Here is a 12,856-nt window from a genome sequence, read left to right on the forward strand (position 1 = left end):
TCAAGTTTTTTTTAATTGAAAGACATTACTGATCCAAACATGTGGTGCAGTTTTCACAGCAACCCATGAGAGGGCAGCATGTTTCATTTAACAACCTTCATTGAGAATTATATGCCTAATAGTACAATCCGTTTTACTTTAATGAAATCAATCACTAGAAATGCTATCATTCACTATAGCTAGAGAGCTGTTTCAATGATGTTGCAAAAACTGTTTCTGTTACATTCAGTATTGAAAGTGAGGATCATGGGACCTGATCAACTCGGTGAAAGATGTGAGGATTAAGCTATCGAACTCAAATCAAATTCCTTAAGTCAAAAGAAGTAAGAATGATATTATACATTATACAAACGCCTAATCTGTATTTTTTTATTTTCTTCTTTGGTATTTCTCAAAATAATATTTATAATATTCTATGCATTTTCATATATTTCCCACATTTATATGTAATTAATTAATTAGTAGGATTATTTTATTTTGTCACGTTATGTCGCACTGCACTGTTACAGGAAACTAAGAGCAGCTTTTGCTTTGAAACCGCCCTCCTATATGGATTGGGCCTCCGGTTCCCACGCCCTATGGGCCGTGGAGCAGATCATATAAAGGCGTTACATCCAGCTGTAGCAGCGGACACCCAGAGGGCACCCTGAGGAGGACCGCAGAAAACAGACATGGCTTCATTAATGTGGGGACTGGTCTGCGTTATCGGCGTTGTCCTGGCACCGGGATCTTTAGGCACTTTCTCACAGCCCCGGTCGCACATTACGCCCCCAATTCCACGAGTGTCCCCGCAGGTCCCCCCGAAGTTCTATGGGCGCCTCGACGATAACAGATCTACTGTCCAAACCTCCGACGAAGCACTAAATGACGAAAAATTTCACCAGCACCAGGCGGATGATTTTACCGTCCAAGGAGTCCAGGAGCAGCGGAAGGCGCGAGCAGGTACCAACAACTACCTGACAGGAAGGACGTGATATCCATCCACCTGCTGTGGACGCAGTGTGCAATGGTCCTTTGCTCTCACTTTGTATATATTTCTTTATAATATAAATTCACAATAACAGTAGATAATTTCTTAACTTTGTTGTAACTGATTACTTTTTGAAACTTAATAGTTTATTTATTCTACTTTTTATGTAGGTGACTTTTGAAACTAAAGTGAATTTAAATAGTGCTTAAAATATATGTCCAAAAACCTTTTTTAAAGCAAGCAATCTTTTTGTTACTACTAACAATCTGTTGTTTGTCTAATTATCTAGACAAACTAACAGCTTCTTTGCTTATCCATTATATTTTGATAATAATAAATAATTTTACGTTCAAGAAACGACTTTGTTTTGTTTATCTTTTATGTTTAACAACTTTTTTTCTGTATAGTTTAACAGTTTATCGGTTAACACGCCTTTCTTCTATTAAATGGTAATCTACTGTTTAACTCGTTTGTAACTAGTTTGTAAGTGTCTACCTGTACTGCCATACCTTTTTTTCTACTCACAATTTCACTTCAGTCATAGTTTCAGTTAGCTGCACTGTTTGTCACTCGCTTATTTTTATTACATACTATTAGCTAACGGTTTAATCTCTTTGGCATATATTTACTGAGTTGTTTTAACCAATTAATCATCACTTATCTATTGTACTAATTTATAATTCTGCTTATCCCTTCACTTACTGGTTAACTGCTCAGACTTGCTCAGATTCATTACCTACTTAAATTGTACGTTTCTAGAATCATTTATAGAAAAAGGTCATCGAAAATTATTTTTAGCATGACTGGTGTTTTGTTGCTTTTTCTTCTCTTTTTGCACTAAATTAAAGCAGCCAGAGCTTTAATTCTTTTCCCTCTTAACTTTTCTTTGTTGCTTGGCAAAGATGCTGGCACATATTCCACGTCTCAGCCACTACAAAAAAGTCCAAAGCTGCTTTCACCGCTGCAAGACAAAGCTGCACCGCTTGGATCCTGGAAGCCTGCTGGAGACTCCAGAGGATCCATCAGAACTAATGCAGGTACTAAACTGAAACATTAATAAATCTGTTTAATTTCTAGAATGAGTTTTGATTTGTGACTGAAAATAAAACTTTGCAGTAACTGTTGCAGTGCTTGTCTTAAGATAAACTGATTTTCATTAAAAACCACAAACACATGCTATTTTTTTTCTTAAAGCAACAAGAACCAACTGCAGAAATCGACCAATAGATCTGGTTTTCATCATTGACAGCTCCCGCAGTGTACGTCCTGCTGAGTTTGAAAAAGCCAAGGAGTTCCTGGTGGACATGGTGGACAGTTTGGCCATTGGCTCTGATGCCACTCGAGTAGGCCTCGTCAATTATGCCAGCACCGTGCAAATCGAGTTTCTGCTGAACACATATTCTGACAAGTCCCATGTGAAGCAGGCACTGGCCCGTGTTGAGCCCCTTGCTTCAGGCACCATGACAGGGATGGCCATTAAGACGGCCATGGACAAAGCTTTCACCATGGAGGCAGGAGCCCGAGCTGGCTCTGCAAGCATCGCCAAGGTGGCCATCATAGTGACAGATGGGAGGCCCCAGGACAAGGTGGAGGAAGTGTCAGCATCAGCACGAGCAGCAGGAATCGAGATCTACGCTGTGGGAGTAGACAGAGCTGATGTGGCGTCCCTCCGACTCATGGCCAGCCAACCTTATGATGACCATGTCTTCTATGTGGAGACTTATGGTGTCATAGAGAAGCTCACTTCCAAATTTAGGGAAACTTTGTGTGGTAAGGATGAAGATGATGATGATGATGATGGGAGTGAGGATAAACGTGTAGATCCTGGAAGTGATGATTACAGCCTAGATAGCAGGAAGGAGGGTAACAGAATAAATGAGCATGATGATAAAGGAAACAACGGTACGTCAGAGCCATCCTTCTTTTATTCAGCTGTGATTGTATGGGCAGCACCATAGAGGGAATCTCCATTCTAAAGTTACAGTCCTCTTCTTTAGAACAAGGACAAGGTAACTAGTGATTTACCTCCAAAAAGGGCATCATTAACTATAGCCATTCAGATGGAGAGAAAGTAAGAATGGTGTTGATGTTGCCGGAATTAAACACGCACAAGTTATACTAACCAACTTAAAAGAGAAGACCAACCTCCTGTCACTGGTTGATCTGCTGACTTGGAGGAAACTCGAAGTACTTTGATACCTTAAAATGGTTGAAACCTGATATGATGCTGTCTTTATTTTCACAGAGAGCGTGCTCCGCTTCACGTGCAGCATTGCAGTTTGCGCCTCATGACATGTGCCTTGCTTAGTTACCTGCAGGCCTGCTCAGGTGCTCTCCAATTATGGCCTTCGCAGCCTCTCACATGAAATTAATAGCCACGTATCATAAAAAGTAAAATAATTATTTTATTTGAGTAAAATCATTTTAAGTGGAAATTTCAAGGTTTTTCAGTTAAAAAAACAGTTGATATAAAAATGCCAAGCTTAGTTTCTCCTTCCAAATTGTGGTTCCACACAAACTAACAAAGTCTATTTCTTATGCTAGCCATGCACCATTATACATTATGTCAAACTTTGCAAGACTTTTAACATGCTTTTAATATGCAAATATTTGTGTTTGGATTTTATCTGTTTGACTTGTACTTCATGGAATTGTCTTTTTTTAAGTTCTGGAAACTTGAATTTAAAAACACCTCTTTCTTCACAAATAACTCTTTGCTATAACATCACTGTAGCTGAAGCACAGAGATGAATCTAATTTGCATGATGCAGATTGCTAGAAGCATACTTGCAGCATACTAACATAGATGCGCAACACAAAATAATTGATTTCAATGAATCACTAGACCTAAGCCAATCAGACACTGGAGTGTTTCTTTTCAGGTTTGGAGCCATGTGCTCAGGGACACAACTGCCAGCATATTTGTGTCAACAGTGGCGACTCTTACAACTGTAAGTGTCGCCCGGGCTACATCCTTAACCTGGACATGAAAACATGCTCACGTAAGAGTCTTTATGTTTTTCTTCACATTTATATCCATTGTTTAACCTTTTTTCTTTTTTTACCATCCCCCCAACAGAAACATGCATTGGTGTCCTGGATGTTTGATTTGTTTTCTTATAATCCACTGGGAAAGATTTAATAAAAGGCATTTTTTGTAAACTTTCAAGGGCATTATAACCATGTGGTATGGGTAACTAACTGGTCAAACCACGTTATAGTATATGAAAGATCTAATTTTTTACCTATATTCTTTCCTATTTTTCTATATTTACCAGGCTTATTGTCTAGCTGTAGTTTCTTTGTATAACCTTTAAATATAATCACAATAAATCCAACTGCCTCAAATATGATGATATTTGAAGAACATACCAAACAAAAGTCATCTGCAGTGACAATGTGAATTATACCTTATATACTTTAAGCATTTTATCTGCCTCACTTTCATATTCTTCCTGTGCATGAACAGAGGCATTGGGAGTATATATAAACTCATATTTACTAAACTTGAGAGCAGAACATCCATGACTATTGTGCTTAGTACAGTGAACTCATCTGCTGGCTCATACTTGGATCATCCACTGATCCCGAGACTCTCTTTGATCCAGGCCCATCTGGGTGCTCACATTACAAGGAATTTGGAAAAAAGTTCCTATAAAATAAGATGATTCTAAGGGGGGTAGGTTGAAACTTTATTTCAGATTTGATTTATTTTATATTGAATGATATTAAAACTGAAAATTGCAGAGAAGGAGGTGCAGGAAGCATTTGTGTTGTGCTAACAGTCATTAAGAATGGATCATTTTAAGGAACTGTTAATTTTATCCAAGTCAAGAGGTCGGTTTTAGAGCTTTGTTACTGACAAAGTAGATGGATTTATATGCTTTATTGCATTAATTTTGGATGATTGTGGAAATACTTTTCGAAAATATCTTGAGCTGTTCATCTGTTTTGTAAATGGATGGTTCATTAAAGCTGATCCGCCCCAGGTATACTTCCCAGGTTAAAGCCCACCCATCTACACTAAGGCGGATAAGTAGCAAGCAAAATGGATAGATGTATGAAATAATTTTTTTTAACCATATGAAATTTGGATTTTGGCTGTATGCGTCCCATCTACCACAGTAGTAGACACAACTAAAACTTATATTTTTTAACTGTAATCTGGATAAGAAAGGAAAACTTATTTCAAAATTTCACATGTTGTGAAACTCCTTTTGAACATTAGCTGGTTTGGGCACTTTGTTCTGAAGACACACACACTGCATACCAACTCTTGTTACTAATGTTTTGGGTTGCTCTAAATAGATTAGGACAAACACTATTCAGCACAAATTAAATAAGCAGGGCATGGTGAAAGCCTGCATTAATGAGCGGCACAAACTCTAATAGTGCAGAAAAGCCTTCTTAGCTGTTATTTGTAAACTGAAAACTCTTTCACTCAAACGTGAATGCGTGTTTCTTTCCAGGTTCAGATCCATGTGCCCGGGGAAATGACTGCCAACACATTTGTATCAACAGTGATGACTCGTACACCTGCAAGTGTCGAGTTGGATATGTACTGAATGCGGACCAGAAAACATGCTCACGTAAGTATATGATTTTTTTTATCAATTGATTTGCTTTTGAGAATTCATATTTATTAATAATGTTGTTAATTGTGCTGAGTTTGATTTTTGGGTTTGGACATTAAAAAAACTCACCTTAACCTTTCAGCACATTGTATTTCCCATGGTCTGGAAGTAAGTAAAATCTATCCCGACCTTCAGACTTTGGCCTGTCAGGTGAATATTAGAAACCAGTACTAAGAAGAAGCACACATAAGAACTGATGTTTCCTCTCATTTGATTGAGATCTGTGGTCAAATCACAGAGCAAACAGTTTAAGGGAGACTTCAAGCTAAGGCATCGAGCACATGACAGCGCCTGTAATAAGCGCCACAAGTTCAGGAACTGCTGCTGTCAATAGAGATTCTTACCTTGGTATGTATCAAGATGGGTTAATGTTGAATGCAGACCAGAAAACATGCAGATGTATGCCAGGGGTGAAATTTCCAGGGGGGTTAGGTGGGTTATGACCCCCCCCCCCCCCCCAATAAAATTAAGAATTATCTTGCATCTGGGAATTTACCCAGATTTATTTATTTAGACAGAGATCTTCACCCCCCCCCCCCCCCCCCCCACACACACACACACACACACACACACACAAAGTTACGAGAAGATGTAAGTGCGTGAATCGTGAATCGCAATTCTCCATATGCACGTCGCTCAGTTTATGTAGGGATGGCCAGATGAGGACATTAAGCTGGGAGTGCCAGCTTAATTTAACATTTATTTATAAAATACTGACCCATAATAACGTTCAGGGGCTAAAGATACAAGCAACTGTACAAGTGACTCTTTTCAGATTTGTGATATGTGACCAGAAAAATGAGTGCAAACATATTTGTGCCAGTGATAATGATCCATACCTCTGCACATGTCATGAGGAATATATGTTAAATTCAGATCAAAAACATGTTTACGTAAGAATAAATTTTATATAATGGGCCTTTGTGATCAAGAAATTTTGTTTTTCATGCTCCCAGAATAAGGATGAGGTTGTTTGTTGTTATTATTTTTAATGGCAGCAAGTTTGGTAGACAGGAACTGACAGACCAAAGGGTAAAATATTTTTAACTCACTTTGGCAAGGACTGCATAAAGCTAATATTCTCATGTATTGTTTACTGAACTATTCTGTTTTGGTCTTTTAACATTAACTCTAAAAGGCAAAATTGCCAGTCACCAAAAGGCCAAAGCTTAGCTCTGATTATATAAAACATCACATCACGTGTGATCTCTTTTCAGGTTCTGATCCATGTGCCCACGGTCATGATTGCCAGCACACTTGTGTTAACAGTGATGACTCATACATCTGCAAATGTCGAGTGGGATATGTATTGAATCCAGATAAGAAAACATGCTCACGTGAGAACCTGGATCCTTACAATTCAGATGTGTCTTGGTTTTGCTTCAGAGTCTGCTTTGTTGAACTCTGTGACTGAACCAGGTAGATGTTAAAGTTTTTTTCTTCCAGGTTCAGATACATGTCCCCAGGGACATGACTGCCAGCACATTTGTTTCAGCACTGGTGATTCATACATGTGCAAATGTAAAATGGGATACACATTGAATCCAGACCAGAAAACATGCTCACGTAAGAAACTTAAATCTCAATATGTTTGTTTTTCATAAACTAAAGGAGAGTTTTTAACAATAGAAGTAGATTGGATCGTGTCATCAGTATAAGTCAGTCAGATGTGGAGCTGTTTCTTTACAGGGTTGGACTTTTGTGCAAAAGGACATGATTGCCAGCACATTTGTGTCCACAGTGACGATTCGTATCTCTGTGAATGTCACGTGGGATATGTTTTGAATGCAGACCAGAAAACATGCTCACATAAGACTTTTCAGTATGTCTGTTTGGTATCAGTGGTGTGATCCAGCATTTCAAAGCATGCCCACAAAACTGCTGTACTTCACCAGAGTGTAGTTTTTCATCTTTAGTGTAGCAAAACTCATCATCTCTTGTACACATGGTCTATTGTTCTGATCTGAAATTACTTCTATTCTTTCAGTGAAAGATTTAAGAGATTTGAGTTACACAGCTCTCTGCGCTTCCCTGACTGAACACCATCAGTTAGAAGTGAAAAAATGTGTATTCCTGATCAGTTGCAAGTGATTGTCAGTCACTGTGAAACTGATTGCTACATGCCACTCGCTAGAGATAACTGTGTCGTGTGAGGAGTTGGTGAGGGGTTTCTGAAGGTTGCTGGTAGTCTCTAGTATTAAATAGGCTGCAAAGAGTTATATGGTGCTGTACCAAAAACCTCTTAGTGATTGCTCTAGTTTCTTACAAGTTGCCGTGACCACCAGTAGACTTGAGGTGACTCCTGTTGTGATTTGATGCTGTATAAATAAAACTGAATTGAATTGACTTGTCTGCAAATAATCTTAAACTGCTCACCAAGTGATAGAGATGTGTGATTTGATGCAAACTTGAAATAAAGACTGTTTTCCTTCAAAGTAAGATTTTAACATTTTCTAATTTCACTGCAATTTGGAGAGTAAACAGGGAGTGTTTGCAGACAGGTCAAAATCTTTCATGCAGACTGTGGGCAACCATGGCAGTTGGCTAGCAAATCACAAAGAGGTTTTTGGTGCAGCACAATCTTTTTTTCTTATTTCATCTGGCAACAGTCAGGAAATATTTGCCAATTGGCCGGATAACACACATTTTTCCATAGTAACTGGTGGTTGGCAGTGGGCTACTGACTGGTATCTAAGCCTATGTGATTGAGGCCTAACCAAGTATTCTTTATACAGACAACTGATTATTTGTTTTATCATGAGGTGCTGAGGGGATGAGTGTTTCTTTTCAGGTTCCAGTTCAGATGCGTGTGCCCAGGGACACGACTGCCAGCACATATGTGTTAATAATGGGAATTCATACATCTGCAAATGTCGAGTGGGATATGTGCTGAACGTGGATCAGAAAACTTGCTCACGTAAGAAAGATTTGTTTTTAAATTTCTTAGAATATTTTGTTATGCCATAAAGATTCAAGAAATTGTGGAGCAAATGTATTATAGTCTAAGGAGCTTGGAAAGAAAGGTACAAAACAAAAGTATTATACATGATATATAATGCTAGAAAAATGATTCAGGGGGACCTAATGTTAATGTGTCATCAAAAAGTTCTGTGACACCTCTCATAAAAAGCTCATAAGAATGTACATTTGTACAGTTTCTGCTTTAAAGTAATCTTCTTGTGCACCTCAGGTCTGCCTCCAGCCCATCTGTGACATATGTTAGGTTTCAAGCCAACCAAGAGGCTGTAAGGGCCTTCACTAGTATCACCTCTTGGTTGGATGGTGCCTGTAAAACACACCTAGAAGCAGCATGAGATGCTTTAACTCGAATAACATTTTAAGGAAGTGGACAAATTTGCAGAGAACTAATTTGGCAGAATTGTTTGGTGATCAAGAATTGGCTCCTTCTTCTTAATCCAATGTGCATGGGTACATGCTGGCACAATGGCAGGCATTGTGAATGTCCCTGTGAATGCCAGAAAAATAACAAAAGTCCTTATGGTTGTACTATTAACCTGAAGCCTGTAGGTTTTGATACTTCAGACCCTCCGCTGTTGTTAATAAGAGCTAGGTTTTAGAGGCGCCAGCTCTTATCAACAGTAATGATTCCCAAAATGAAAGTCTGGTCAGTTTAACAAAGAATTGGATGTTTGCTCTCTGTGCATACTTGAGGTTCGTTTTGAAAGTGCAAATTCAATCTGGCACGTCGTCAGAACGGGAGTGACCGAAACTTAACAGTGGCATTTGACAAGAGGTGCATAAGAAGATAATCTTCAGGGGAGGTCAGCCAAATTTAAATGGATTTCTCTCCAACTGAGTGGGAGTGGATAACTTTTTAAGCCATGCCTCGTATTATGAGAATGAGAACAAAGCTGCGGTTGACAGAATAACCAAGTCAATTAATATTATTGCAGGTTCAGATGCTTGCGCTCAGGGACATGACTGCCAGCATATTTGTATCAACAACGGTGTTTCTTACACATGCAAGTGTCGAGAAGGATATGTGTTGAATACAGACCAGAAAACATGTTCCCGTAAGAATTTTACCTTTTTGTCAGCATAAATCTTCAAGCCTAGGTTTTCTGTAATGTGCAACTGATATGGTGGATATGCAATATTGTTTTACTAAGAGATGTGGCACATGGTTTCGGTAAGCCCTCAAAGGTGAGATGCCAGTATTATATTTGTATTTACAGTCATATTCTCTGACAGTGTCTATAGGCTTCACTATTTTCCTAAATGGAATTTGTATGTAAAAATCTGGATGAGCTCAAAGATTTATACCTATTATGTGATCCCTGGTGTCTGAGTGATTGGAAATCCCACAGGTTCTACCACATCTATCTGAGCACCCACTTTACCTGAGGGTAGGGAGGACATTGCTATTTAACATAAGCACTGACATGAGTGATATTTGTTATATGCCTTATGGATAATTTACCTAATGCAGTGGCAACATAGACTCCATCTGACCAACAGTTAATTCTGGTCATTGATGCTGTTCATGTTTGTTGGTCATAGCGATGGCCTATTGGTGTTTGATAGGCTCACCTCTGGCAAATTGGAGTCACAGAACTGAACATGTTGACTGTATTTGTTCTGTTGGTGCCTTTTGGAGCATTTTAATTGAATTAACCTACAAAGGATATAACTTGCTTTGTGATGCAGACCAAACGAATAAAGAAAAATCTGAAATGTACAGACCTGTACAGTTTATGGATGTAGACTACTAACCAAGCTTAATGGCATTAGCCAATAACTCAGCCCTCCTTCTTTATTTGTCAAAAAACAAAAAAGAAAAAACTCAACCCCCTAAGCAAACAAACAATCAAACATCAGCAGTCAAAACCCATGAGTAACAGCACATGTCATGCCATCCTTTATATACAGTCTATAATACAGATATAATAAATTCCATTGTATCTGCTTGGGAACATGGTCAAGCCTATAATACTGAATCTTCCCATTTAAGTTTACATTTTTTTGCAATGATATCTATGTATTAATGTTTTGTGTTTTTCATTTTGCATCCTTCATTTTGTGGAAAAGTCTACAGCTAACGAAGATCAGTGGCAAGCATTACATGTGCTGGTCCAGCAAAGATTATGACATGAGATGCTGGAACTGGAGTGGAAATTTTGTGATGGAGAACTCTGGCCCAACTAAAGAAAAATCTTTGACTGGAGTTATTACCTGTTATTACTGTTTCTTGTTTTTTTTTTGTTTTTTCATTGCTATTTGAAGTACATATATGTTGTACATGTGAATAGTATTTCTTTAAGCATTGATTATATGTCATGAAATCCATGTTTATGATCTGATCTCCCTCACAAAGGACAAATCATGTTGGTTCTTCTGATGCATATCATCTTATCAATAACCACCAACTCTTTTTATTAAAAATAACATCTAAGATTCATAAGATTTATTAATCTTTAAAACAGTTTACTTATTGAGCACTGATTCTTTGAAAGGTTTAAAACATGTTGGTTGCTGCTGTTGATCCTTAAACAAGTGGAGAGCTGAGAAGACATGAAAAAACACCTGTGATATTATTTGACTGTCTCAATAATTTTATTTTACTCTTTCAGAGGAAATGAGGAGTGAAATAACCGAGGACGCCTGCATGTGTGAAGCTCAGATTGTGTTCCAGAAAAAAGTACAGTCAACCATTCAGGAGCTGAGCAGAAAGCATATCCTTTTTCTTAAAAATGTGATAACTGCTTGAAAGAAATATCTGTCTTTACTTTGTGTCTCAGCCCGAGCCAAACTATCTTAGCAACTGAAAAAACTGAGCAGGGGCATTAAATATCCTGATATATTTTTTTATAGAAATACGTCATTTTAAATCAAAATTTCATTGTTTCAGTAACACAAATGAATAAATTTTAAAAAAGCATTTATATATTTCACACACCTGTCCCATATCCTTGTTCCACTAACTGGTGATTGGTACCATATCTTGATGTTCTTCCAGAAATGATAAAAAACAGTACCATCAGTTCTACTCAAAGGTTCTACTCAAAGACACAAGGATCTCCCGGTGTTTCAAATCTAAACAAAGTAGGGAGGCTAATGTTGCTCCCATGAAACTGAGTATTCAAATCTCGAACAAGATTTGTTGTTAATTCATAAAAACAGGACAAACTTTGTCTTCTCATGTAAACGGATTATGTTTCCATGCAAACGAGCCCACTCAGTCACTTCAAGGTTAAGTCAAAACTTGCTTTTTCTTTGACTCTGTGTCTCACTCGATGAACTCTCAGACAAAGTGAATCAGATTGAAAGCCACCAGCAATATTAAGAGCATCAATACCATCAGAGGACAAGTGCAGGGCATGCATTACATCCAGCTTCACGACCCATGGGAGTCAACCTGTAAACATCTGTAAACTGGAATGTTAACATTTCAGTGAAAGTGTGCGTGGTTTTGATTTTTGTCATATTAAATATGATTATTTTTTTTAATTTGCTGCCCAATCTGTTTTTACTTCTTGCTGTAAAGTCAGGTAAAACTGGTGTACATGTTTACATATACCTGGGTTCCTATTCAAATATGGATGACAACTTGTTTATCAACATGTAGTCAACTAAACATCTCTGCTTCTATAATTGTTGTTTATTGAGTAGACAGCCTATTACTTTCCTATTGTGCATACGCTACTTTGAGAGCTTTTCTATGTCCGTGCAGTGTAGCTCTTGGCAGAACACTAAGCCTCCATAGCAGAAAAATATAAGCTAATCTCTTATGTAACAAGAGTTTTATAGTTGTCCGTCAGATTGCAGCATTCTAAAAAAGACCAAAAATGAAGGCTGATTCAACAGGCTTATGGCATGTTACATCATAACGATTTATTATACCCCTCCCTTTGATACCTGGATTGTTTGATAACCTTTTTATTATGATTATAATTATTGTTTTGCTTGCACAAATGTGATTAGTAATTACTATTTTGTTTGAAGGAGATGGAAAGTAGTTCAAAGAGTTTAAGTATTACCAACTCTTCCAGTACTTTGCACACTTGGCCATGAAAGTCTGTTTTCGTGAAAAGTTTTAAAAACCTGACTTACTCTATATACATGTGCTGTTTAAATAGACGACCATGTGCATGACATAATGTATATTCGTACTTAACTGTCTGTATATTGATTTTGTAAAGGGTATTTAGTGGCAAATGAAAAATAAATTTTCTGAAACAAAGGATTTAAAATTTCTTATATTGTGTTATTTACAAATTTATCATTCATTTTA

At 37.7% G+C, this 12,856-nt stretch overlaps 1 protein-coding gene across 6 annotated transcripts; it reads left to right on the forward strand.

The window, feature by feature from the left end:
• The first annotated feature begins 567 nt into the window (after nucleotides 1-567).
• Nucleotides 568-12,808, forward strand: LOC146685993 (uncharacterized). Of its 6 annotated transcripts, none has more exons than XM_085441203.1 (12): nucleotides 571-942; nucleotides 1,873-2,007; nucleotides 2,165-2,872; nucleotides 3,853-3,972; nucleotides 5,440-5,559; nucleotides 6,822-6,941; nucleotides 7,051-7,170; nucleotides 7,294-7,413; nucleotides 8,396-8,521; nucleotides 9,519-9,638; nucleotides 11,196-11,296; nucleotides 11,855-12,808. In XM_085441203.1, the coding sequence occupies exons 1-12, from the start codon at nucleotides 672-674 to the stop codon at nucleotides 11,906-11,908; spliced, it is 2,115 nt and encodes a 704-aa protein (XP_085297329.1). In that variant the 5' UTR covers nucleotides 571-671; the 3' UTR covers nucleotides 11,909-12,808. The 6 variants fall into 6 exon arrangements, with proteins under 6 accessions (XP_085297334.1, XP_085297331.1, XP_085297330.1 ...); XM_085441206.1 differs by having other exon boundaries at nucleotides 572-942; nucleotides 2,165-2,740; XM_085441205.1 differs by lacking the exon at nucleotides 9,519-9,638 and having other exon boundaries at nucleotides 569-942.
• The last annotated feature ends 48 nt before the right edge of the window (nucleotides 12,809-12,856 follow it).

Source organism: Copadichromis virginalis, linkage group LG19 (assembly GCF_057382275.1).
Source record: "Copadichromis virginalis isolate Kocher_CV1m ecotype Utaka linkage group LG19, C_Virginalis_male_GT1.1, whole genome shotgun sequence".
NCBI lineage: Eukaryota > Metazoa > Chordata > Actinopteri > Cichliformes > Cichlidae > Copadichromis > Copadichromis virginalis.

Bases quoted from the DNA above. Each gene is read 5' to 3' on its own strand.
- LOC146685993 (XM_085441203.1), top strand. From the start codon at position 672: ATGGCTTCATTAATGTGGGGACTGGTCTGCGTTATCGGCGTTGTCCTG. The intron at 7,414-8,395 runs ATAAGACTTTTC...GTTTCTTTTCAG, and splicing joins AGACCAGAAAACATGCTCAC to GTTCCAGTTCAGATGCGTGT. The intron at 9,639-11,195 runs GTAAGAATTTTA...TTACTCTTTCAG, and splicing joins AGACCAGAAAACATGTTCCC to AGGAAATGAGGAGTGAAATA.